The 27,752-nt window shown below is 46.0% G+C and overlaps 1 protein-coding gene and 1 long non-coding RNA gene across 12 annotated transcripts in view; one reads left to right on the top strand and one right to left on the bottom strand.

The window, feature by feature from the left end:
- Window positions 1-1,621: 1,621 nt before the first annotated feature.
- Window positions 1,622-26,472, bottom strand: LOC145520672 (uncharacterized). The gene is made up of 11 exons (XR_014064713.1): window positions 26,287-26,472; window positions 25,401-25,502; window positions 23,943-24,008; window positions 21,319-21,463; window positions 20,579-20,675; window positions 19,743-19,880; window positions 18,136-18,474; window positions 8,805-8,983; window positions 7,052-7,218; window positions 6,192-6,327; window positions 1,622-2,377 (listed from the first exon to the last, which is right to left on the bottom strand). It is a non-coding gene; the product is annotated as an uncharacterized LOC145520672 (long non-coding RNA).
- Window positions 7,156-27,752, top strand: part of CCDC13 (coiled-coil domain containing 13) — a 34,765-nt gene continuing 14,168 nt past the window's right edge. For 2 of the 11 annotated variants that reach the window (XR_014064708.1, XM_081527686.1), the window contains exons 1-7: window positions 7,181-7,248; window positions 8,160-8,386; window positions 14,788-14,936; window positions 18,344-18,486; window positions 20,095-20,184; window positions 24,087-24,203; window positions 25,410-25,514. Coding sequence is in view for 10 of the 11 variants with exons in the window: in XM_081527686.1 (XP_081383812.1) it covers window positions 7,225-7,248; window positions 8,160-8,386; window positions 14,788-14,936; window positions 18,344-18,486; window positions 20,095-20,184; window positions 24,087-24,203; window positions 25,410-25,514 (855 nt within the window). In the remaining variant the exon portion in view is untranslated. Of the gene's footprint in view, window positions 7,346-8,159; window positions 8,387-14,787; window positions 14,937-18,343; window positions 18,487-20,094; window positions 20,185-24,086; window positions 24,204-25,409; window positions 25,515-27,752 lie in introns of all 11 variants that reach the window. The other 9 variants (XM_081527688.1, XM_081527689.1, XM_081527687.1 and 6 more) reach the window with 9 other exon arrangements.

The following is a 27,752-nucleotide window of genomic DNA, read 5'->3' as shown; positions in this document are numbered from 1 at the left end:
TCATTTGTTTTTTAGCAAAACAAAAGTTAGGAAATTTTCTTCTAAATTCAGTAGTGATAGATAGTCCCAGAGTGGAGGCTAGCATCTGGCTGGCCCCCTCTGTAGTGACCTGAGTTGCTTACAACATTCGTGTGAGGTCTTTTTCCTGTCCTCAGTGTCACTCTGGAGTGTCACAAAGAGACTAAAAGTTTGCAATGGGAGGTAGAAATGCCATCATCATACCTTTCAGCTGGAGCCCTCTTACTCGGCTTGTCTACAGCTATACTTCCTGTCTTCCCCACTGGTGCCCCTTCCGAGATCACTCGCTCCTGTTGGTCATCTCCGTCTCCCACCATCACACCCTGGGCTCAAACTCTTAGAAGTGTCTTTCCTTCCTCCCATTCACTTATCACTATTGAGCCAGTCACCAAGCCCTCCCTGCCATTTTTCACAAGCCGAGTCCTTCATTGCTCAGATTTGTTCTTCTCTTCTCCTTGTTTGCCACCACTAAACTGAGGCCCTTCACCTCCTGTCCTGCCCCCTAGCTCCAGCAGAGCCACTGATACCAAAGCCCTGTGCCCACCACTGTCCCTGACACCTCTACTCGGGCTCTAGTCCTTTCCTGAATGTTCCCCTTCCCCACTCCCAGTCAATTCAGTGTACTCCTTTAAGACCCAACCCCATTCTACTTCTGGTAAACTACTCTGAACTCTTCCAGGCCACAGTGAACTTTTACCTTTTTATAAATCTTGCTATATTTGAGTTTAAAACACAATGCATGGTCCACTGTGGTAACACTTTGGCAACTAAAGAAAACCAGCACACAGCAACGAAGACCCAACGCAGCCAAAGATAAATAAATAAATAGAATGTATTTATACTCTCCACTTTGCTGTTGTTCAGTCACAAAGTCAGGTCTGACTCTTTTGCGACCCCATGGATCGCAGCCTGCCAGGCTCCCCTGTCCATGGGATTTCCCAGGCAAGAATACTGCAGTGGGTTGCCGCTTCCCAAGTCTCCAGCACTGACAGGCCGATTCCTTACCACTGAACCACCAGGGAAGCCCATACCCTCTACTAGACCCTCATAAAAACTGAAGTGTAGGTATCATCCTGACTTTTTCAATGTGGAAAGCTGCAATTTATTCAAGTCCAAACAACTGAAAAATGACAGAGCTGGGACCCAAATCCAGAACTTGAGAGCTCGGTCCTGTGGAGAGACTGCATGACGGAACGGAAGGCATATACATAAAGCAGCGCCGATCCAAACAATACCTGCTCTTCCCTTCCCTTCATTTCCCCCTCTCACTGCACATACATACACAGTTCCCATCAGGTCCCAAACCAATACTTTTCCCCAATAGATCTGCTTTATTCTCAGGTGTTTTCATATATAAAATCCTCGGCCAATATTTGTTTTGGTCTTTATAAGAAGGAAGCTGAGTGATACAACTAGAGACGATCACATTAAGTGAAGTAAGTCAGAAAGAAATACATATGATATCACTTATATGTGGACTCTAAAATATGACATAAATGAACATACCTATGAAACAGGAACAGAATCACAGACAGACAGGGCTGACTGATGGTTGCCAAGGGAAAAGGGGTTGGGGAAGGAATAGAGTAGAAGGTTGGGGTTAGCAGATGTTAACTTTTATACAGAGAATGGATAAACAACAAAAACCTACTGTATACCACAGAGAACTATATTCAATATCCTATGATAAAACATATTAGAAAAGAATATAAAAATGTAATATGTATAAGTAAATCACTTTGCTGTACAGCAGTAATTAACAGAATATTTTAAATCAACTATATTTCAATTTTTAAAAAAGAAAGTTGAGGAGATTTCCACATATACATGGTCTTACTGTGGAGGCAGTAAATTAAAAACTAGTAAGTAGACAAGGTATTGGGGACCTTATCAACATGGAAGAAACCAATTACCTCTGAGAAAAGGTGACTTTCATCCAACTGTTTTGAAAGACCATGATGTGAGCCAAGAGTGAAACTGAGAAATTTGGGAAGAAAATATAAAATATATTACCAATACATTATGCTTGGAGGAGAGCCATCAGAGGGGTCCCCTGGAACTAAGGACTGATGAATCTTGGCAGAACATCGAGTTTTCTTATGAAGTCAACATATGATGAATGAGATCACCATATATACAAACACATCTTAAGACAAAACTGCTCCACAGATAAAATAGGACTTGACTACAGCCAGAATGGTGTTAAATTAAAACACAGAGTGTACAGAGGGGCAGCGGGGTAGGGTAGGGGGAGTCTGAGAGGCTGGTGGCCAACAAAAATAGCCCAAATCCATGAAGAGATGAAGAAGAAAACTGGCGATGTGTATCCAGCACCTTCCAGCAAGAAAGGAACTTGAACCTGGGGATAATGGACAATTTTTATCTGTAGCATGCTTCTGATTGTGAAGCAGAATATTTAATAAAACTTCCTGCGTAGCTCAGTCAGTAAAGCCTCTGCCTGCAATGCGGGAGACCTGGGTTCAATTCCTGGGGCGGGAAGTTCCCCTGGAGAAGGAAATGGCAACCCTCTCCAGTATTCTTGCCTGGAGAATCCCGTGGACAGAGGAGCCTGGCTGGCTACAGTTCATGGGATTGCAAGAGTCGGACATGACTTAGCACTCTCTCTAACCCTAAGTTAAAAATATTTCAATGCAGTTTGCTTCTGTTTGCTCTCAACTGCCCACAATATCTTTCTGATGACTCTTTTGGCTTTGTGAGTGTCTGATCCTGGGAAAGGAGGAGCTCTGGATATGGATCACAATCCCCTAGTGTAAACTAGTGTCTTACTGTTCTTGTTTACAGGCTAGTCACTTAATATCATGGATGACATAAGTCTGGTCCCAAATGACACTCCTGGTTTAATGACCAAATTAGATTTTGGACCTGCAAAGCCGAGGTCCATTTAGAAGAGAACTCTGAAATGGCGAGAGACTAATGGAACCTTGGTTTTAAGCTGCAGCAAAGCTTACTTTCATTTTGAGGCTGAACAGCTAAGGCTGTAATAATGCATGACAGCTGAAGAGCATTTCAGTTTACAGATCACTTTTGTGACCTATTTGATCATCATGAAAACAAACTTACTATTGCTATTTTAAGAATAAAGTTGAGGTTTGTGACTTGACTAATGTCCAAGAGTTAAAACCTAGGTATTCTTACTTCTGAAAGACTTTATTCAACTTTGCTTCTCATAGTAAGGGTAAGGTCACTAACTGGTTATGTCATATTTACTTATTTGTGGGAGAAAGAATATTATTTCAGTGAAGGGAAATCTATCTTATCACGTTAGCAAAGATAAAGGTTCCAGCTTAAAGTTGGAGCTATGTTGGACTGTGGGAAGTACCTAATTTAGGTATTAGAAAAAGGATCAGCTAGATCTACACAAACATGTTCAACTGATTAAAAAATAACTATATTGTAAAATATACATGAAAGAAAAGTGAAAGTGAAAGTTGCTCAGTCGTGTCTGACTCTTTGCAACCCCATGGACTATACAATCCATGGAATTCTCTAGGGCGGAATACTGGAGTGGGTAGCTGTTCTCTTCTCCAGGGGATCTTCCCAACCCAGGGATTGAACCCAGGTCTCCTGCATTGCAAGCGGATTCTTTACCAGCTGAGCCACAAGGGAAGCTCAAAATATACATAACAATTAACTATTTTAAGCATTTTTAAGTGTACAGTTCAGTGATACTAAGTTTACTTAAAATACTATGCAACCATTACCATCATCGGCCTCCATAACCTTTATATCATTCCAAACAGAAACTTCATACTCTTTAATAACTCCCCATTTCTCTCTTCCCCTGCCTTCTACAATCTCTATTCTACTACCTGTCTCTACTTTAGGTACCTAATATAAGTGGAATCATACAATAGTTGTCCTTTTATGTCTGGCTTATTTCCCTTAGCATGTTTTTCAAGGTTCACCCATGTTGGAGCATGTGTCAGTACTTCATTTCTATGGGTGAATAATATTCCATTTAATGGATATCACCACACTTTGCTTATCCATTCATCTGGAGATGGTATTTGGATTGTTTACATCTTTGGGGCATTGTGAATAATGCTACTGTGGACACTGGTGTACAAGTATCCATCTGCTTTCATATTTTGGGCATATACTCAGAAGTGAGTTCCTGGATCATAATCTATGTTTACATTTTTGAGGAACTTTCAAACTTTTCTACAATGGCTGCACCATTTTACTCTCCCACCAGCAATGCATAAGGGTTTCAATTTTCCCACCTCTTGAACAATACATAATTTTCCATTTTAAAAAAAGTAACAGTCATTCTAATGTGTATGGAGTGGTACACCACTGTGGCTTTGATTTGCATTTCCTTAATGGATAGTAATGCTGAACATCTTTACGTGTGCTTATTAGCCATCTGTATATCTTCTTGAAAGGAATGTCTCAAGTCCTTTGCCTATTTTTAAAGTGGGTGGCTTTTTGTTGTTGAATTTACACAACCGATTTTTGACAAAGACTCAAAAGCAATTCAGTTGAGGAAGGATACTTTTCAACAAATAGTGCTGAGGCAACTGGACATCCACAGGTTAAAAAAAACAACAAAGAATCTCAACCTAAACCTCACATCTTACATAAAAATTATATCAAAATAAATCATGAACATAAGACTAATGCTTTTAGAAAATCATAAGGGGAAATCTTTGGGATCCAGAGCTATGCAAGGAGTTCTTATACTCAACACTGAAAGAAAGAAAATGGTAAACTGGATCGAATCAAAATTTTTGTTCTGTGAAAACTCATGTAAAGAGAAAAAGTTAGCTACAGAATGGGAGAAAATATTTGCAAACTACAAGCCAACAAATGATTAGTATCTAGAACATATAAAGAATTCTCAAAAATCAACAGCTAGAAATTGGGTAAAAGATATGAACTGCACCAAAGATACACAGATGGCAAATGAGTACCTGAAAAAAATGTTCAATATCATTACTCACTATGCACAGTAGAACCACAATGACCACAACGTCACTACACATCTATTAGTATGTCTAAAATAAAAAATAGTGATAAATCAAGTACTGGAAAAGATGTGGAGAAAGTGGATCACTCGTACACTGCTGGTGGAAATGTAAAATGGTAGAAGCACTCTACAGAAAAGATTAATGGTTTCTTATAAAACTCAACATGTTATTATCATACAACTGGACTCTTGGGCATCTATCCTGGAAAAATGAAAGCGTAAGTTCCCACAAAAATCTATGTATGAATGTTTATATCAGCTTTATTTGTAATCCTCCTCATGTGTCTGTTAGTTGCTCAGTCCTGTCCAACTCTGTGACCCTATGGACTGTAGCCCACCAGGGTCTTCTCTCCATGGAATTCTCCAGGCAAGAATACTGGAGTAGGTAGCTATTCCCTTCTCGAGGGGATCTTTCTGACCCAGGGATTGAACCTGAGTCTCCTGCATTGCAGGCAAATTCTTTACCGTCTGAGCCACCATGGAAGCCCCTTTATTTGTAACTGCCCCCTACTAGAAAGAGCCCAGATGTCCTCTGAGGGGCAAATGGTTTAAACAAGATTTTGTACATGCATATCATAGAAAACTACTCGGCAATGAAAAGGAACAAATTGATACATACAACAACCTGGATGAGTCTCCTGAAATCTATTCTGAATAAAAGAAGTCAGTCCCCAAAGGTTACACATTATATTATTCCATTTATATAACATTTCTGAAATGACAAAATTTTAGAAATAGAAAACAGATTAGTGGTCACAGAGATTAGGGCCTTTGGGAGTGAGGAGGGAGGAAAGTGGATGTGGTAACAAAAGCCCCAAAAGAGGAATCCTTGCGGTGATTTAAGTGTTCAATATTTCAAGATGACAGTGGATATGCAAGCCTAAGCACGATAAAACGGTATAGAAGTAAACACACACACAAATGAATACAAGTACAATGATCAACATCAATATTCTGGCTGTGATACTGCACTGCTGCTGCTGCTGCTAAGTCGCTTCAGTCGTGTCCGACTCTGTGCGACCCCATAGACGGCAGCCCACCAGGCTCCGCCGTCCCCGGGATTCTCCAGGCAAGAACACTGGAGCGGGTTGCCATTTCCCTCTCCGGTGCATGAAAGGGAAAAGTGAAAGCGAAGTCGCTCTGTCGTGTCCAACTCTTAGCGACCCCATGGACTGCAGCCTACCAGGCTCCTCTGTCCATGGGACTCTCCAGGCAAGAGTACTGGAGTGGGGTGCCATTGCCTTCTCCGGATACTGCACTAGAGTTCTGCAAAATGTCGTCCGGTGCCCCACCTTCACGCATGTCTGTGGAGTGAACGCCTTATGAGGAAAAAAAGAAAAAAAAAACAACCATGAAATATCTGAAGACTTTCTAAAGACCTGCATCTAGTAGTGACTTAAATTGGGAAGTGTCTTAAAGAAGCAAACAAACACACACACAAATGTTTTCCACTGTGGAAATAAACCATGTGCTCTATATTTTAAATCCTCTAAAGTGCAAAAATAAAAACACACCACTGCAATTCCAGCACTCGAATACAACCATTTTTAACTTTAATACTTCTTTGCATTCCTCCCATGTTCCGTTCCTAGTTTTTGTTTTGTTTTGGCCGCGCCATGCGGGATCTTATTTTCAGACCAGGGATCGAACTCGCGACCCCTGAAGTGGACGCGCAGAGCCCTAACCACTGGACTGCCAGGGAAGTCCCTTTGTTCCTAGTTTTAAAAACATAACTACATTTATTTAGCAATTGCTCTTTCGTGCCCTGCCTTTTACACTCACTGGCACAAAATAACCTTTCCCCGACACTGTTCTATATTTTCCGAAGACATTCTGAAAGGCTACGTTAAATTTCATGGTGGGATCGTTCACTTTAATTTCTTCCAGCAGGACTGCGGGATGCGCATCTCTGCGTAGAACGTTTGGCCTACAAAACTTTTAAAATACGTTCTAGCTCACTAGCTAGACTTTAGACCACTAGCTCAACTTTAAAGTCTCAAGACGCAAGAAGCCCCCTTCCATTACCCCACCGTGCTGACTTACCTCCTCAACCCGGGTAGTCTGCACCTCCGTCGCTTTCCGAACCCTCGGCGCCCTCTTGGCCGCCGTAGACGCATGATGACGTCACGCGGCGGCGTGGCTGGTTTCCCTGGTGACGGTTGCCAAGACAGCGCATTAAAGCGTCTGAAAAGGTGAGGGAGCTTCTGCAGCTAGAGATGGGGAGCAGCGGAGGGAACACTGTAAGTGCAGGGAAAACTACAGAATGGTTCCGGCTGGAGTCAAGGGAGCAAGTAGCCGACAGGAGGCCTGGCCGGAGCCAGGAGTGTGAATACTGGAGTGGGTAGCCTTTTCCTTCTCCAGGGCATCATCCCAACCCAGGGATCAAACCCAGGTCTCCCACATTGCAGGCAGATTCTTTACCAGCTGAGTTACAAGGGAAGCCCTGGGGTGTATATACCTGTGTAAAGATTTATTGAGCTGTACACTCACAACTTATGCACTTTACTCATGTAAATTATAATTCAATTTAAAAGTATACCTCAATTAAAAGCAGTAATTAGGGAATTTCTGGTGGTCCAGTGGTTAGGGCTCCGTGCTCCCAATGGAGTGGGCTTGGGTTCGATCCCTAATCGGGGAAGTAGATCCCATATGCCACAACTAAAGATCCTGTATGCTGCAACTAAGACCTGGCACAGCCAAATAAATATTTTTTTAAAAAAGCAGTAATGATTCCATTCCTAGGAATTGATATTTAATTGGTCCAGGGATGTGCCACAGCGTTGTTATATTTTAGGAGCTCCTAGGAGATTCTAATGTTCAGCTAGAGTTGAGAGCCACTGCTTATAGGGATAGGAAGGAGTCAACTGTTGAGTCTGAGTAATGGGGACAGTATCCTGATGGCACAGTCAGGGATGGAAGGGTGTGTCGGGGGTTGGGTGGGGCGGTGACGCTCAGTACAGTTCAGCTGTGGCTTTCAGGGGATCTGAAGTGAGGGTGGGTCTTCCAAGCTTCCACATGGACACCTGCAAAGCTAAGCAGGAAACTCCAAGCTTGGGGGGTTGTAGACAGGGCTTACTATGAGTCGAGCACTCTTGAGAAAGAAGCACTTCGTGGAGTTTGCTTCAGCTTAGGCTTCTTTTCCTATTCCGAGGGCAAGATGGCAGAGGATGAAGGCTCACAGGACACCTTGAGGCTCCAGTTTAGAGCCATGCAAGAGATGCAGCACAAAAGGTTACAGAAGCAGATGGAGAAACGGAAGGAAAAAGAACTGAGCCTCCAAAACAGAGGTGATGACCAAAAAGAGCCCCTGGAGATCTCTGATGGCCTCAGCGTCCTCCAAGCTGGGGAGCAGAACTCGAAAACCAGCTTTGAGCAGAGGTAAATGCAGCCTTGGACTCTCCCAGGGGCATTGCAGGGAGGTAGGGAAGAGAGGGAGAATGACTGCAGACAGTTTGACAGTCCAGTTGGCCAGATGTGTGTTTATCAACTGAGACTCAGAGGTTTTGACACAGAGATAGTTATTGAAGACTCTTGCATCGGATAGAAGGTCTGTGGGCCTATAGACACAATTTGGCATGAAATTCAAAAGCCATGTGAAGTCAAATGGAAAATTTTGAAACTCATCAAGGTGTAGTTTATTCACTTGGATTTTTTCTTTCATGAAAAATGTGTTTTGGTTTTTGAGGAGCTAGTTGGCTGGCTATGATGACTCACAGATGATCACTGCTCCAAACCTCATCTGAGACTGTTCTGCCCCAATTTCCCTTTCCTGACACATAAGGACACATAAACCTACCTCTCATAAAGAAGCACTTGATGGATTTCTTGCTTTTATATAGTTGGTGAAAAGGTTGAAAAGAGTCCAAAATCTTCTCAGTTTGCTCTAAATTTGACAGTGTCATACAGATGCAGTGATTTATATAGGCTATTAGAAGCAGAAGTCTCTATTGATATAAAAGTTTGATAGCCATTTTCCTAAAAAAAAAAAAAATCACAGCAGTTGTTGAGCTATCTCTTTGCTTCTGGTTTCACCTAGAATCTATTTTCTCCATCTACAAATTCTACTTTTCATGGTTTCTCAGTTTTCACAATGTTCTACTAAAAAATGCTAATTAGAAAAAATTAAGATGTCAATAATTGAGAAAATTCATAGGGCTCCTAAATATTAGATCTAAGTTAACCCCAGACCGATTTCCAAATGATCTTTCCCCAAGTCGGATAAAGTGGAATTTGTGGATACTTGAGCTGTTGGTATCCAACAATATTATTAATAATAGCCGTTATCTAATAATTACTGTTGAGCTTCCCAGGTGGCTCAGTGGTAAAGAATCTGCCTGCAATGCAAGAGATCCAGGTTTGATTCCTGGGGCAGGAAGACCCCCTGGAGAAGGAAATGGTAACCGAGTCCAGTATCTTGCCTGGGAAATCCTGTGGACAGAGGAGCCTGGTGGGCTACAATCCATGGGATCACAAGAAAGTTGGACATGACTCAGCAACTAAACAAAACAACAATAATTACTGTTACCTTTGAGCTTCCCAATTGGCGCTAATGGTAAAGAACCAGCTTGCCAATGTAGGAGACGTAAGAGATGCAGGTTCAACCCCTGGGTCGGGAAGATACCTGGAGGCGGGCATGGCAACCCACTCCAGTATTCTTGCCTGGAGAATCCCATGGACAGAGGGGCCTGGCGGGCTACAGTCCATAGGTTGCAAAGAGTCAGACACAACTGAAGCAACTGAGCAGACACACATGCACAATTTCTCTAACTTATTTACTTCCTGAGCAACTGCCTCTCTGGAGCTGGTTTCACGCCTAATGACAGAAACGATCACAGACCCATCAATCACATGTTTCTCATGTTTTAAAGTTCTGAAAAAAAGCATTGCAAGACAACGTAAAACATGCAACACCAGTCGCCTATTCTGATTTCCTATTGGGTTAACCTGAGACCCAGAGCCCTCGCCTCAACTTAAGGCTTAGACAATCCTTTTTGGTCTTCTAATTGTTGTTCAGTCACTCAGTCGTGTCCAACTCTTTGCGACCCCATGGACTGCAGTATGCCAGCTTTCCCTGTCCTTCACCATCTCCTGGAGCTTGCACAAACTCAGGTCCATTTAATCAGTGATGCCATCCAACCATCTTGTCCTCTGTGGTCCTCTTCTCCTGCCTTCAATCTTTCCCAGCATTAGGGTCTTTTCTAATGAGTCAGTTCTTCACATCAGGTGGCCAAAGTATTGGAGCTTCAGCTTCAGCCTCAGTCCTTCCAATGAATACTCAGGGTTGGTTTCCTTTAGGATTGACTGGTTTGATCTCCTTGCAGTCCAAGGGACTTGATCTCAAGAGTCTTCTCCAATACCACAGTTCAAAAGCATCAGTTCTTCGGTGCTCAGCTTTCTTTACAGTCCAACTCTCACATCCATACATGACTACTGGAAAAGCCATTGCTTTGACTAGACGGATCTTTGTTGGCAAAGTAATGTCTCTGCTTTTAATATGCTGTCAAGGTTTGTCACAGCTTTTCTTCTAGGGAGCAAGCGTCTTTTAATTTCATGGCTGCAGTCACTGTCCACAGTGATTTTGGAGCCCCCCAAAATAAAGCCTCTGTTTCCATAGTTTCCCCATTTATTTGCCATGAAGTGATGGGACCAGATGCCATGATCTTTGTTTTTTGAATGTTCAGTTTTGTTTTCTTTTTAAATAAATTTATTTATTTTAGTTGGGGGCTAATTACTTTACAATATTGTAGTAGTTTTTGCCATACATTGACATGAATCAGCCATGGGTTTACATGCGTTCCCCCTCCTGGACCCCCCTCCCACCTCCCTCCCCATCCCCTCCTTCTGGGTCATCCCATTGCCCCAGCCCTGAGCATTTGTCTCATGCATCGAACATGGAATGGTGTTCTATTTCACATATGATACTATACATGTTTCAATGCTATTCTCCCAGAACGTCCCATCCTCACCTTCTCCCTCAGAGTCCATAAGACTGTTCTATGCATCTGTGTCTCTCATTCTGTCTCGCATATAGGGTTATCATCGCCATTTTTCAAATTCCATATATATGCGTTAGTATACTGTATTGGTGTTTTTCTTTCTGGCTTACTTCACTCTGTATAATGGGCTCCAGTTTCATCCATCTCAACAGAACCGATTCAAATGTATTTTGTTTAATGGCTGAGTAATATTCCATTGTGTATATGTACCACAGCTTCCTTATCCATTCGTCTGCTGATGGACATCTAGGTTGCTTCCATGTCCTGGCTATTGTAAACAGTGCTGTGATGAACATTGGGGTACACGCGTCTCTTTCAATTCTGGTTTCCTCAGTGTGTATGCCCAGCAGTGGGATTGCTGGGTCATATGGCAGTTCTATTCCCAGTTTTTTAAGGAATCTCCACACTGTTCTCCATAGTGGCTGTACTAGTTTGCATTCCCACCAGCAGTGTAAGAGGGTTCCCTTTTCTCCACATCCTCTCCAGCATTTATTGCTTGTAGACTTTTGGATAGCAGCCATTCTGGCTGGTGTGAAATGGTACCTCATTGTGGTTTTGATTTGCATTTCTCTAATAATGAGTGATGTTGAGCATCTTTTCATGTGTTTGTTAGCCATCTGTATGTCTTCTTTGGAGAAATGTCTGTTTAGTTCTTTGGCCCATTTTTTGATTGGGTCGTTTATTTTTCTGGAATTCAGCTGCAGGAGTTGCTTGTATATTTTTGAGATTAATTGTTTGTCTGTTGCTTCGTTTGCTATTATTTTCTCCCATTCTGAAGGCTGTCTTTTCACCTTGCTTATAGTTTCCTTTGTTGTGCAAAAGCTTTTAATTTTAATTAGGTCCCATTTGCTTATTTTTGCCCTTATTTCCAACATTCTGGGAGGTGGGTCATGGAGGATCCTGCTGTGATTTATGTCAGAGAGTGTTTTGCCTATGTTTTCCTCTAGGAGTTTTATAGTTTCTGGTCTTGCGTTTAGATCTTTAATCCATTTTGAGTTTATTTTTGTGTATGGTGTTAGGAAGTGTTCTAGTTTCATTCTTTTACAAGTGGTTGACCAGTTTTCCTAGCACCACTTGTTAAAGAGATTGTCTTTTCTCCATTGTATATTCTTGCCTCCTTTGTCGAAGATAAGGTGTCCATAGGTGCGTGGGTTTATCTCTGGGCTTTCTTGAATGTTCAGTTTTAAGCCAGCTTTTTCACTCTCCTCTTTCACCGTCATCAAGAGGTTCTTTAGTTCCTCTTTGCTTTGTGCCATAAGGGTGGTGTCATCTGCGTATCTGAGGTTATTGATATTTTTCCCGGCAATCTTGATTCCAGGTTGGGCTTCATCCAGTCCAGCATTTCACATGATGTACTCTGCATAGAAGTTAAACAAGCAGAGTGAATATAAGCATAGAAGTTAAATAAGAATAGAAGTTAAATAAGCCTCTACGTACTCCTTTCCCAATTTTGAACCAGTCCATTGTTCCATATCCGGTTCTAACTATTGCTTCTTGACCTGCATAAGGTTTCTCAGGAGGCAGGTAAGGTGGTCTGGTATTCCCACCTCTTTAAGAATTTTTCCACAGTTTGTTGTAATCCACACAATCAAAGGCTTTAGCGTAGTCAATGAAGCAGATGTTTTCTGGAATTCTCTTACTTTTTCTATGATCCAATATGCAAGTAAAACTAGAGGGCCTTCCCTGGTGGTCCATTGGTTGAAACTTTGCCTTCCAGCGCAGGGGCTGCAGATTCCTGTTGGAAAGCTAAGATCACACATGCCTCGGGGCCAAAAAAACAAAACAAAAAAGAGAAGCAGGGCTTCCCTTGTGATCCATTGGTTAAGAATCAGCTTGCAATGCAGGGGACACTGATACAATCCCTGGTCCAGGAAGATCCCACATACTGTGGGGCAACTAAGCCCATGCACCACCACTAGAAGAAAGCCTGCACGCAGCAACCAAGACCCAGCGCAGCCAAAAATTTTAAAATAAATAATTTTAAATTATAAAAAAAAGCACCAATATTGTAACAAATTCAATAAAGACTTTAAAAAATGGTTCGCATCAAAAAATCTTTTAAAAATTAAGACTATAAATTTCCTTGTAAGTATCACTTTCGCTGATGTTCACAAGTTTTCAGATATATTGCTTCTACAGTCAATTCATTCTAAATGCTTCATAATACACATTATGATTTCTTCTTAACCCATAAATAATTTAGCAATGTGTGTGTGTGTGTATGTTTAGTTCCAAGCATATGACAACTCTGGAGTTCTTTTCTGAATTTTTGCCCTTTTTTAGTATTGATTTCTAATTTTAGACAATTAATATTAAAGAAAATAGTCTGCATGATGCTCATTATTTGGAGTTTGCTAAGATTTCTGCTTTACTGACTATGCCAAAGACTTTGACTGTGCGGATCACAATAAACTGTGGAAAATTCTTAAAGAGATGGGCATACCAGACCACCGGTCCTGCCTCTTGAGAAACCTGTATGCACATCAGGAAGCAACAGTTAGAATTGGACATGGAACAACAGACTGGTTCCAAATAGGAAAAGGAGTACGTCAAGGCTGTATATTGTCACCCTGCTTATTTAACTTATATGCAGAGTACATCATGAGAAACGCTGGGCTGGAGGAAGTACAAGCTGGAATCAAGATTGCTGGGAGAAATATCAATAACCTCAGATATGCGGATGACACCACCCTTATGGCAGAAAGTGAAGAACTAAAGAGCCTCTTGATGCAAGTGAAAGAGGAGAGTGAAAAAGTTGGCTTAAAGCTCAACATTCAGGAAACTAAGATCATGGCATCTGGTCCCATCACTTCATGGCAAATAGATGGGGAAACAGTGGAAACAGTGGCTGACTTTATTTTTCTGGGCTCCAAAATCACTGCAGATGGTGACTGCAGCCATGAAATTAAAATATGCTTACTCCTTTGAAAGAAAGTTATGACCAACCTAGACAGCATATTAAAAAGCAGAGACATTACTTTGCCAATGAATTTCTGTCTAGTCAAAGCTATGGTTTTTCCAGTGGTCATGTACAGATGTGAGAGCTCGACTATAAAGAAAGCTGAGCACCAAAGAATTGATGCTTTTGAACTGTGGTGTTGGAGAAGACTCTTGAGAGTCCCTTGGACTGCAAGGAGATCCAACCAGTCCATCCTAAAGGAGATCAGTCCTGGGTGTTCATTGGAAGGACTGATGTTGAAGCTGAAACTCCAATACTTTGGCCACCTGTTACGAAGAGCTGACTCGTTGGAAAAGACCCCGATGTTGGGAAAGATTGAGGGCAGGAGGAGAAGGGGACGACAGAGGATGAGATGGTTGGATGGCATCACCGGCTCGATAGACATGGGTTTGGGTGGATTCCAGGAGTTGGTGATAGACAGGGAGGCCTGGTGTGCTGTGGTTCACGGGGGCACAAAGAGTTGGACACGACTGAGCGACTGAACTGAACTGAAGATTGCCTTTGAGGCCTACAATACATTTTTATGCATGTTCCACAGATGCTAGAAAGGAGGATGAATTCTCTAGGCAGGGTTTTAGGTGGCTCTGGTGAACCCCCAGTAAACCACAGCATTCGAAGCTTGTTGCTCCTTTCACTTACGTGCATGAGTCCTTGATCATTGTTTTGAGAACAGCATGCTAAAAATCTGCTCACTGAGGTCCCCCTTAATTTCTCATTCCTGTTTTATACAGACCAGTTCTAGTCACCACCCAGTACCCAGCCAGGGACAAGAAACCTGGGCCACGGAGGCCTGAGCCCCCTGTGATTCTGCCTTTCCCTTGCAGAGTGCTTGAAGATGAGATCGAACAGCTTCGGGGTCAACTCAGGGAAACAGTGGATGAGAACGGGCGATTATATAAGTTGCTGAAGGAGAGGGACTTTGAAATCAAACATCTCAAAAAGAAAATAGAAGAAGACAGATTTGCCTTTACAGGTAACTGCACAGCTATTATGACAGCTCCTACCCTGAAGTCCAGGTCAGCTGGCCCAGCTGCCATGGAGCCTACGGGGGAGACAAACAGCAAGTTCCAGAGGGCAGATGTGAAGAGAGAGTGCAAGGATCAGCTGTAATCAAGCTTGTCCAGATGAGTTCCAGAAATGAGGGAAGGGGAGAGGAATGGAGCAGGCAGGGTGGGCCAGTATGCCAGGAACCGGGAGCACGAGAACAGCAGAGGCAGAAGGCAGGCATTCCAGGCAGTGTGGGTGAATCTGCTGGGACTCATGACAGTTCCCCTTGGCATTTGCTGCATGTTCGGTGGGCTGATGGCATCCATTCTATCTTGATACTCTGGCTCAAACATGGACATGAAAAAAGCCCCAGTAGAAGTAGGTATTTACTCTATACCTCTTGCTGTTACTGGGCCAGAAGGGTAGATAAGACAGGGAATTTGGCTGTTCCCAGGGAATTTCCTAGAATCCAGCAGCATCTAGAGTGGACCTTGTCTCTTCAGGTCTGATTTGGACCTTGGCTCTGCTGCTTGAGACCTTGACCCCATGGACCTGTTAGGGACCTTGGGTATGTTAGCCCTGTGGGTATGGACTGGACATTGACCACTGACTCTGTGGTTCTAAGCTAGACCTTGTTCTTAGAGATGTGGTGGAGACCTTGGCCCTGGCTGTCCTCTGCTCCACGCATTGAGCAATTCCCAGTTGGCTGACTAAGTACAAAGTTGGTGTCACCAATCACAGAGGGCAATACGCCTCACCTGGCATCTGCAGGAGCACCCCCCTCTGCCTTTGCTAGTAAATGCCCTTAAGAGTAGGTGTACCCAGGGAGCCAGTGCTGAATTAAAAACTCTTATGCCTCCCTCCATTCTTTGGCCTTTTCTGTCTAAAATAAAGCTATATGGAAGAGAAGGCAACACCTAACCTGGCTTGGGTTTCAGATGCAAAGGGGCCGCTTTTGCAAGGCTGTCTCTCAAGGCTGAGAGGCTCCAGGGGGAGAGGAGATGCCTTCACGTTTTGAAGAGGAAAGTCTGACAGGCTCAGTTCATGTTTTTAAACCAGGCTGCTGACAGCTGATAAACTGGTTTTCCTTTGGCTGGATTTTTCGTGTTTGCTTTAGTTTTTCCATTTCTTTGTACAATTCTTTAATGATTGCGTTAGTGCTTACAACACACATAACTTTTCATGGTCTACTTAGAAGTATTATTTTACCACTTAAGTGGGATGAAGAAACTTTACCACCATATGGATCCCTTTATCCTCCCCCTTACAGTACAACTCTTAAGTACTGTATCTGTATATGTTGAAAATCTCATCAGAGAATGCTATCGTATTTGCTTTCAACCATTATACGTGAACCGTGAACTTCCAGATGTTGGATTTAGAAAAGACAGAGGAACTAGAGATCAAATTGCCAACATCCACTGAATCATCAAAAAAGCAAGAGAGTTCCAGAAAAACATCTACTTCTGCTTTATTGACTATGCCAAAGCCTTTGACTGTGTGGATCACAATAAACTGTGGAAAATTCTTAAAGAGATGGGAATACCAGACCACCTGACCTGCCTCTTAAGAAACCTGTATGTAGGTCAGGAAGCAATAGTTAGAACTGGACATGGAACAACAGACTGGTTCCAAATAGGGAAAGGAGTATGTCAAGGCTGTATATTGTCACCCTGCTTATTTAACTTATATGCAGAGTACATCATGAGAAACACTGGGCTGGAGGAAGCACAAGCTGGAATCAAGATTGCTGGAAGAAATATCAATAACCTCAGATATGCAGATGACACCACCCTTATGGCAGGAAGCAAAGAAGAACTAAAGCCCTCTTGATGAAGGTGAAAGAGAGTGAAAAAGTTGGCTTAAAACTCAACACTCAGAAAACTAAGATCATGGCATCTGGTCCCATCACTTCATGGCAAATAGATGGGGAAACAGTGGAAACAGTGACAGACTTTATTTTTCACTCCAGATGGTGACTGCAGCCATGAAATTAAAAGACGCTTGGTCTTTGGAAGAAAAGTTATGACTAACCTAGACAGCATATTAAAAAGCAAAGATGTTACTTTGCCAACAAAGATCTGTCTAGTCAAAGCTATGGTTTTTCCAGTAGTCATGTATGGATTGAGAGTTGGACTATAAAGAAAGCTGAGTGCCAAAGAATTGATGCTTTTGAACTGTGGTGTTGGAGAAGACTCTTGAGAGTCCCTTGGACTGCAAGGAGATCCAACCTGTCCATCCTAAAGGAAATCAGTCCTGAATATTCATTGGAAGGACTGATGCTGAAGTTGAACTCCAATACTTTGGCCACCTGATGCGAAGAGTTGACTCGCTGGAAAAGACCCTGGTGCTGGGAAAGATTGAAGGCAAGAGGAGAAGGCAACGACAGAGGATGAGATGGTTGGGTGGCATCACCGACTCAATGGACCTGAGTTTGAGTAAACTGCAGGAGTTGGTGATGGAAGGGAGGCCTGGCGTGCTGCAGTCCATGAGGTTGCAAAGAGTCAGACTGAGTGACTGAACTGAATTATATTCATACATATTTTAAAGAACTTAACGATATAAAATATTCTATTTACCTAGATATTTAAGCATTTCTGTGCTTGCCCATTTATTGCTGCCCCTATTATCATGGGGTTGCAGCTTCAAGAGTGGGGCTTGGGCTTCCCTGGTGGTTCAGTGGTAAAGATTCCACCTGCCAATGCGGGAGACACCAGTTCAATCCCTGATCCAGGAAGATCCCACATGCCTCGGAGCAACTAAGCCCATGCACAACTATTGAGCCTGTGCTCTAGAGCCCAAGAGGCACAACTGCTCAGCACAGGGGTTGCAACTACTGAAGCCCGTGTACCCTCGAGCCCACACTCTGCACCAAGAGAAGCCATCACATTGAGAAGCCTGTGAACCACAACTAGAGAGTAGCCCCTGCTTGCTGTAATAATGAAGACCCAGCAGAGTCAAAATTAAATAAATTAAAAAAAAATTTTTTTAAAAGAGTGGGGCTTGTTTGGAGACAGAGTTGGGAAAAAATAAGCAAAAGAAGAGGATTTCCCCCATTCGCTCTGAGTCCACTGCCCGCCCTTCGGACTAGAAAGGGCAGGTCGCTTAGACCGCTTTCTGATGTCTAGTTCCAGGATTTGTAATGCTTTTGAGTCCCGGGAGGGAAACATAACGAGAAAACTCACCACCGGACCATCTGTACTTCTAGGTTTTGCCTCCTTCCCCAGGTTCTTTCTCCTCACGTGTCCTCCTCCTCTTCAACAGACATGAGGTGGCCGAGGGCAGCTACTCCTTGTTTCCCCAGTCCCTGCCTGGCCCAGGTCAGCAGCAGCAAGCTTGTTCAACAGGTGGGCCCGTGTTTTTAATGGACCTCACCGTTTCCCTTCATCTCAGGGACGGCTGGTGTGGCTGGGGATGTGATTGCCACCAAAATCGTCGAGCTGTCCAAAAAGAATCGGGTGCTGATGGCAGAGTCCGAGGGCGCGAAGACCAGAGTGCGGCAGCTCAGCAACCGCATCCAGGAGCTGGAGCAGGAGGTGAGGAATCTCAGGTGCCCCTGCCCCGGGGGCTCCTGACACCCCGCGCCACTCCTCCAGAGAGGGAACGCACTTGAGATGCTTTGGGTCCTTCGAAAGGACTTTGGGCCAGTGTTTACCCTGAGTCCCTATCTGTCATATCCTGAGAGGGGAGTGTTGGGAAGCAAGGAGGAAACAGGCCTGGAGAGGTAACCCAGCACATTGGAGAGGATGCGAGCCTGGAGCCTGACCACCCAGCTGTGAATGTCAGCTCCGCCACCGACTTGCATTGTGACTTTGAGCCAGTTATAGTCTCTCTGTGCCTCTGTTTCCTCCACCTGTCACATGGCAGTGATAATGGCGCTCACCTCAAGGTTTTCTGAGGATTAAATATCTTAATGTTGTAAAATGCTTAGAACAGTGCCTAGCAGATAGTTAGCACCAGAAAGATGTTGTTGAGTAAATTATCAGGGATTCTGGCTATCTTGAAGCTAGAACCAGGAGCATTCCATCAGTTCATCCCATGTTTGTCCACCTTCCCTCTCTGCTGCCCCTACCCACTCACAGCTAATCATAAACGCCTCCAGCTGAGCGAGGGCACAGCCCCAGCGGCTCATGGTCCCTCAGGAGCCGGAATGAACCTACGTGCATAGCTTCTCCTTACGTGGCTGGAGGAGCTGAGGCTGGCAGAGGTTAAGAGGCTTTCTCAAGTCACACAGCATGTGGTGGTGCCAGACTTCAAATCCAGTTCTGTTGTTCTCCAAAACCCTCCTCAGTCATTATACTTGGCATTGCATTAGAGCTCCTTTATTCTATAATAATTTTTTTTTTTTGAGAACCATCTCAGGCTCTGGGCCAGGCCCGGGGAGACTGTGAGGAGCAAAATAGGCCTGATTCTTTTCCTCCTGGAGTCAGACCAGCATCGAGGGCCCCTTCAAGGAGGTAGCATGCACAGTGAGTCCCTGGAGGATGAGAAGGGGCCAGACTCGGAGGGTTGAGGCAGGGGCCTCCAGACAGAGGACCCAGCAGGTGCAAAGGACCTAAATATGGATAAAGGCCTGAAAGAGGGCCAATGTGGCCAAGCGTGGAGCAAGGTGAGGTCAAAGGTGGGAGGGTGGGTCGTGCCCAGGCGTGTCAGACAGGGGTGGTCTTGGTGTGAAGGACAACTGGGAAGCCCTTGAAGGGTCGGTTGACCCTGTATGATTAATCCTGTATATAGCAGCGGTCTTGGCCACCAGGCCACAAACCTGTCAGGCAGGTTTCTTAGCGTCTCTGACCTTGTTTCCTTGGGTGTAAGGTGAAGTCCGTAATTCCTTTTCTCTCTGTCTCCCAGGCTGTTGTTAGGTGCAGACCATGGCTGCAGAATCATTATTTATTAAGCTGTTCATGAATCCTAGGGCTGCTCCACTCTGTGACTAAAGAATGGGGCAAATAATCAATTAAACCCTTTCCCATCGCAGAGCAGCTTGTAAAGGACAGTTCTTCCATTAATGGGCCTTAAAGTGAACTGAAGAGACAGGCTAATGAAATCGGTGACCGTGCATCCAATGGCAGCACGAGAGCACTTCACTCAAGGTGCCACAACCACTGAGCAGAATCAAATATTAAGTGCCAAGTTTGCTTTTTCAGCTGCAGATAGCCCAGGCCAGGCTGCCAGCCAAAGGACCCACTGACGCAGGAGCCAAGCCACCGAGGACCCAGATGGGAGACAGAGTCTTGGTATGAATTCTCTTCTGTGCTGGGGAGTGTGTGAGGCAGCCATGGGCCTGGGCCTCCCCTCTTCCATGGGGGCGCAGGTGTCTCTCTCCGGGGTCCACCTCCACCCCACTGCTGAGCCGGTGCCACCACTGCAGCAGCATCGTCAGAGTAGCCATCAGGGCACAGTGACCAAGTCTACCGTCTGAGGCCAGGAATGCCCCAGTGAAGGCTAGTGAGGGTCTAATTGATTTAGTTCCCAGAGAGGGAGGTCAGGAGGGGCCTGAGGACCCTGGAATCCTAGAATTTCAGGATCAGGAGGGAAGGCCTGGTCCAGCTGGCCTCCCGCTCTCGGCCCAGCCACGAAGGATCTCCGCTACAGCCTCCTCACTGGGGAGACATCCAACCTCTACCTTACCCCAGGGACAGGGAGTTCACTCTTCCTCAATGGAACTCTGGTTTTGGAGGGAGGCAGTCCATATTGTGGGAAGTCTTCCCTTGGTGGAACTCCAAATCTACAGAGTAAAAGTGATTACTGGGAATGGGAGTTGTTTCCAAGATTCCATTTTTACTAAGCCAATGAGCCTCCATGAAACCTAGGACATGGGAATTACAACTCCATGAAAGGAAGGCAGTCTGACCCAGTGGGCTACTGGTGAGGGGCACCAAACCCAAGCCAGACAATAAATAGCTCAGAGTCTCAAGACAGGCTTCTCAGGTGGTTCAGTGTTAAAGAATCTGCCTGCCAATGTAGGAGACAGAGGAGATGCGGGTTCAGTCCCTGGGTTGGGACTGTCCCTGTCTGCCCACTGTCCGCAAGGGGGTTCAACAGGGGAGATGAGTAGGCATACTGAAGGATGGAGAGGGGACGGGGCCCTCAGGGAGAGCCCCTCGGCTTGGAGTTCACAGAGGGAACGTACTCCACCCGAGGCAGCCAGGAGGTGGGATGGGCAAGGGCTTCCTGAGGTGGCCTTGCTGGAGAAGGAAGGTAGGGGTAGCCCTTCCAGCAGAAGCAGTGCAAGCTCAGAGGAGGAAAGCAGCACTGTTCCTATTCTGTTTGTGTTAGTTGGGCATCAGTTAGACAACATTTGGCTGCAGTGCGGGGCCCATGAGGAGGAAAAGGGGAACATAATCCAAACAAAGCTGGGGTGGAGTCACCTGAGGAAGGAGGCCTTGACAGTAGCTGGAGGAGGAGTTCCAACTTTGTTCTCTGGCAGCAGGGAGCCTGGGAGGTTTCTGATGGAAGCATGGGTGGTGGGCTGCAGTCTCCACTCCTCAGGACACGAGCCTTCCCGGGCCCCTTCTGATGAGAGCGAGAATAGCTATGTCCCTCTCATTAGACTGTTCAGGCCAACGCAGGCCTGGGCCAGGCTCCATAGCCTGCAGGCTCACCCCCGTCCCAGCCCAGAGCTCCAAATGCATTCCAGAATGGAGCTGAACACCCTCTCTGCATGGGGCCTCATGAAGCTGTTGTTGAGTGTGGCCTTGGCACTGTCTGCTCCCCCTGGACACTGTTTCAGGCATTCCCTCAGGGGAAAAAGCCAAGACCCCCAGAAAGCCGGTGGTGTCTCACTCTGAGCAGAAACAGCTCTGAAATGCCAAGGAGGCAGGGTTGGCACAGCTTCCTGGGTTGGGGGTGAGGTGTGGAGCCTGGCAGAGTAGATGGGGTGATGCCCTCACCAAAACACCATCTGACCCTCAGCCACCTTTGCCAGCTTTGCCGATCCAAGCCAAGTTATGCCCCCTGGGCATCACTGTCTGTCAGAATCTGCCCCAGGGGGCACCCTTTACATGCATTATCCCATCAACACTCACAGGTACCCCAGGGGCTGGTATAAGATGCTCCCATTTCACAGATGAGGAAATGAGGCTTGGAGAGGTGCGTGGTTGCCCGGGCTCCAGACCGAGATGCAATCTGAGTGCCCTTTCTGTGCCCTCATGCTCTCAAGTGTCTCTCAGCTCCTGTACCGCCACCCACCAGAGCCTGGGGGATAGGGCAGGAGTGGGGTTGTCAGGCAGGGGCTGCTGCTTCCTAACCCAGGGCAGATTCAAAGCAGCACCTTAGCAGGGGGCAGAGTGGCCCCCAGCAGCAGTGGGAAGAGATGGCAGACAACCAGACGGGGGAGGGACAGACAGAAAATTAGATTAAAAAAATTTTAAAAAGATGCCCTTGTGTTTTGCCTAAGTTCTCAGGTTGCAGATTCTGCTCACACTGGTTACTCTATTCAGCCTCACGGTGGCGCTGTGAGGACGCAGGTATTTCCTAGGTGAGGCGACCCCATGAGTCCAGGCTTTCCTGGCTGTGTCTGCAGGTCTAGTTGCTCTGATCAGTGGTTTTCACAGGGGCTGTCCAGAACCTCTGGGGTCCATGGAGCTCCCCCCAACCCAGCCTCCTGGGGTCTGTCTTTCACCAACATTCCCTGGAGGTTTTAATCTGTGCCTACTAAGAAAAATTCAGAAAGCCGCTGCGGTATCCACCCTGTTTCCCAGAAGTTTAATCCACCTGATGTCTTGGGACAAGAGCAGATGGTCTCAGTGTCACTGCCTAGTGGGACCCTCAGCCCACCAACCAGTGTACCTGTTGCCACTAGGCCAAGGCATCAGCACCAGCTTAAATTGGGAGAATCAGTTGGTACAAGGGAAGGACCAGGCTTCTAATCCTACTGCGGTCACCTCAGCCAGCTGTGTGCCTGAGAGGGCATGTATTTCCCTTCTCAGGAACTTATTTTCATCACCTATGGAAAAAGTTTGAATGGGCTGACCCTGGAGTCCCTTTAATGCCAAAGTTCTGTGAGCCTCAGGAACTTCTATTGAAGTCAGAAATGGGGAGGGCATTAGCTTCCCATTTTGAGAAAAATTTCATCCAAATAGTTTATATGAAATATTATTAAAAAAAAAAAAAAAAGACACTGCTAAGAACTCCAAGAGGCAGAGTTTTCATGGTTCCTGCAATTCTTTATACCACAGAAATGGAGCACTAGGGGATTAAACTGGGTCCTTATTTCTTTTTTTGAAAAATAATGTTATTCATTTATTTATTTGTTTTTGGCTGTGCTGAGTCTTGACTGCTGCAAGGGCTTTTCTCTAGCTGAGGTGTGCATGCTCCTCATTGGGTGGCTTTTCTTGTTGCAGAGCACTAGGGTGCACTGGCTTCAGCAGTTGCAGCATGTGGGCTCAGGAGTTGCAGCTCTTGGGCTCTAGAGCACAGGCTCAGTACCTGTGGCATATGGGCGCAGTTGCTCCGCTGCATGTGGCATCTTCCCAGATAAAGGCTCGAACCCGTGTCCCCTGCATTGGCAGGCAAATTCTTTACCAGTGAGCCACCAGGGAAGCCCTGGGTCCTTATTTCTATTTAGTGAGCGTACTGCCAGGAAAGGGAGCCCAAGGCCCAGTTTGACGATTCTAGGAGAGGGAGGCCCTGAGTTAGAATGGTTGTGGCCCTCCTGCCAAGCTAGGGCAGGCTTCTATAAATAAACCCATTCCCTCTTCATCCTGAGTGAGGGCGGATTTGCTGTGATGCCAGTCTCTGCACACAGCAGAGAGCCCACAGTCTGTGAGTGTCTGGGGAGGTGGGGGACAGTCTCCTCCAGATGCTCCTGGTCTGTGGTCAACCACAGGTGTCCACATGTGTGTGGGCCACACTTGAGCACAGGGCTCAGCCCCCAGAGTTAGGCTTCCAGGATCCACATACCTGCTCCCCTTTACCAGGTCCCTCAAGCCAAGGGGCTCACCTTCCACCAGCCTCTGCTGTGCATCCACAACGGGCTGACGACAGGACCTACCTCACAGCGGGTATGAGGATGAGATGGGTTCCTCTTGTTGAGCCTTAGTGTGGTACTTGCACACACCTGCAGAAACGGGGACTGTGAGTATTATTACTATTTAGGCTTCCAGTGACCTCTCTCCCTCCTGTCTTTCCCAACCAGCCGGAGAACCCAGAGGTGAAAGCCTTGCAGGACAGGCTGGCGGCCACAAACTTGAAGATGAGTGAACTCCGCAACCAGATCCAGGCTGTGAAGCAGGAGCTCCGGATGGCCCAGAAGGTACTTCCGGGTCAGAATTCAGGTCCTCTTGTACGGCTGGGACTAGGGCTGGGAAGGGCACGGCTGGACAATGGCTTCCATTCAGGAGCTTGGTCCCGTGAGCATCAGGCTGTTTGTTCTGGGTCAGGCTCCAGATCCAGTAACTTCCTTCCACCAGCTCTCTAAACAGACCCATCTGGTAAGGGGGATTGCTGGCTGCCTGCAGGTCCCTGCACAGAGGCCCTTGTGGTGCCCACCCAATCCTGGACGGGAGACAATGCTGTCCACCCTGGAAAGTCCCTTAAACCTTCCCGGTGCTATGTGTACCCCAACAGACCCTGGGTGTCTTCTTAATAAGCCACCTTGAACTTGGAAGCCTACCAAGACCCACCTCCTGTCCTCTGCTGTCTCTAATATTAGAAAATGGAAAGGTTGTTTGTGGATTAAAGGCCCCTTTCAAAGGAAAATGCTCAGACTTGGGAGGCAGGCCCAGCTGGTTCATTATTTATTTTTATTTACATAGTGAATTCTCTGGCATTTGTCTTCCCTGCTGGAACCACTCAGACCAGCCAAGATTTCCAAAACAGAGTTCTATTGTGGAAACAAGCAACAGAGACTTGGTACGCTATATCAGTTTCCGTGACAGGCTACAGAGGGGCCCAGGGCACAAGCTGGGGTGTACTGTTTCTACCTCAAAGCCTCGAGGTTGAGCCTGAACATCTCCCTGTAACAGCCACAAATCTGGGCCCTTCTGGAAGCAAACATCCCCAAATAACATTTGGTAGGCCCCCTGCCTTGCTGCACTCAGACATGGCCCCTTGTCTGTGGCCTTGCACAGAGGGCGAGGCCCTGTGGTGAGGTCGTCCCTGTAACCTCCAGAACAATCTTAGTTCAGGGTGACAGGTGAACAAATTTAGGAAGCAGGTCTCGGTCAACTTTGTGATTCACTCATCCCAGAATGTGTCAAGAGCAGGCGGCCCCACATGGGCACTGTCACCAATTCCTTGTCTGCTCTGAGCATCACCACAAGTGCTCGGGAAGGTGGGTTTACTGCTTTCCCAGGGAGAGCTGCTCGTAGAGCGTGGTCAACTGGCCTTTGAGGTGGGGAGGCGGGAGAGGGGGGTGGTTGTGCAGGTGGAGGCCGGGTCTTCTGGGAATGCCAGGCACCCAGCACTGTTTCTGCACATACTGTGCTTTGAGTCATACTGAAGGCCCCACCTTTTTCAGGTTTTGACTAGTGAGGTTGGGGAAGATGTGAACATCCAGCAGCTCCTAGCCTCGCCTGGGACCTGGAGGGGTCGGGCTCAACAGATCCTCGTCCTGCAAAGCAAGGTGAGTGAGTCATCAGATGCCTCCTGGCCCTGAACGTAAGGCTTGAGATGCCCTAGAAAGACCCATGATGACCCACATTAACAGACAACAGAACCCAAAAAAGGCCTTTAGGCTCTGTGGAGCGCACTCGCAGGGCTGTTGTTTCACATTCTCCCCAACCAGCCTGATTTTCATTTGTTATTTAATGAACAAGCATTTATGTAACAGTACATGCCAGGCACTGGTGCTCAACAAATGCCAGAGCCTTTGATTTATTTCACTCCAGGCAGATTTTTTCCCCCTAGTTCATGTAAATTTGGATGACTATTGTACTTGTAGGCTTTTTCCAGTTTTGTCCAGATGCTTGTAGGCTTTTGAAAGTTTCAATTACCCACTCCACACCCCCAACAAAAAAAAACTTAGCCTGTCTCCCTTTTTATGTTCTAAATATTTTGGAGCGTCTCTGGGAGATGGTGAAAGACATAGAAGCCTGGCATACTGCGATCCATGGGGTCACAAAGAGTCAGACACGACTGAGTGACTGAACAGCAACAAAGAGGCTGGGAGTGGGGGCTCTGCAGCCAGACTGCTTGGATTCAAATCTTAGCTCTCTGGGACCTCCCTGGTGGTCCAGTGGCTAAGACTCCGTGCTCCCAATGCAGGGGGCCTGGGTTCAACCCCTGATCGGGGAACTGGATCCCATATCCCACAACTAACATGTGCCCCAACTGAGACCTAGTGTGGCCAAATACACACATTTTTTAAAAACAGTAAATATTAGCTCTGCACTCACCAACTGTGTGGCCTCAGGCAAGCTGCTTCATCTCTGAGTGTCAGTCTCCTCCTCTTTGTACTGTGGCTAATGACAGCAAGTACCCTACAGGTTGTGGGGGCGCTGAATGAGTGCACATGTGTAAATCGCTTACCGCAGCGCCTGGCATGGAGGAAGTGCTGTCTGAGGTTAGCTGCACTAAGAAACTAAGAGACGCGCAATTAGGTGGGCCACTTCCACTATTTGCCATGCGCAGGTTCGCCTTCACCCCAGGTTCTCCAGTGACTTTTACCCTCAGGGTCTCCTGTGGGATCCTTGAAGCCAAATGAAGAAGTCTCCAAAAAAACTGTAATTAAAAACCAGTGTGTGGCCTTGAGCTTCCAGAGACCCGAGTTTGAGTCTGGCCTCAGTCATTGGTCTACGTGTTTGGTGTCTTTGAACAAATCTCTTCATCTCTCTGTGTTTCAGTCTCCGCACCTGTAAAATGGAGATAATAATACCTTCTTTGTAGGATTGTTACGGGTTAGACAAAATAACGTTTGGGAAGCACCCAGCACAGTGCCTGGCCATAATAAGCACTCAGCATTTTAGTTATTGTTAGCGTTGTAAAGCTGTATAAATAAATGGTTAAAGGCAACAGTGTTCTTTACCGCTTAAATGGAATTACCACACAGTGCCACACGAGGGCGCTGATCCTGCAGCCCTTTACCAGGGATCCCAGTGAATTTTTCTCCTGGCCATGGACAGAGGAGCCTAGTGGGCTACGGTCCACGCGGTCGCGGAGTCCGACATGACTGAGTAACTGACACTTTCAGGGTTACACCATTTATGTTGTGTTGACACAGAAATCAGGGTTAGAAGGGCCCTAAGGGTTACCCACATTAAACTCAAAGTGATAAAGCCACTGTTCTATAGGATGACTTCCACCTGTCCTATGCTGAGGGCTTCCCCCAAGCCATTTTGGGATTTCTCAAAGTTGCCTAACCTAAAAATCATCCATAGCACCTGTTTAAAATGAAGATCCCAGGGTTCTTCCCCTAGAGTGGGCCCCAAGATTTGTCACTCCAAGAAACGTCTTGGGGATTCCCAGGCTCAGACAAGTTGGGATACTGAATTCTCATAACATTATACAGGGTGTACTCATAGACCCCCTTAACAGATGAGGGACCTGAGATTCAGAGAAGTAATCCGTGCAGAGTCACACAGCCAGCGAGGCTCTTAGCTTGTCTCCCAGCGTCCACACCCTGCCCTCCCTCGCAGCATCTCCTGCAGGAACCCGTGGCCTCCCAAGGAGCGTCCCTAGGCTCAGGTGGCCTGTCTGTTAGCTATTTCTGGTACTGAGACCTGCTGTCCTTTCCCTCCCAAGTTCCTGGGGCTCCACATCTGCACCTCGGCCTCAGAGATAGGGTGATTTTTCTCATTTACTTTGAAGTTTCTCTTTTCCAAGCAAAGCCTCTCTGGCGTCTTCCCTTGTTCTGCTCAGGATG

Source organism: Giraffa tippelskirchi, chromosome 9, assembly GCF_054371585.1.
Source record: "Giraffa tippelskirchi isolate mGirTip1 chromosome 9, T2T-mGirTip1v1.2.pri, whole genome shotgun sequence".
NCBI classification, from domain to species: Eukaryota; Metazoa; Chordata; class Mammalia; order Artiodactyla; family Giraffidae; genus Giraffa; species Giraffa tippelskirchi.
This window is presented reverse-complemented; position numbering and strand designations above follow the sequence as displayed.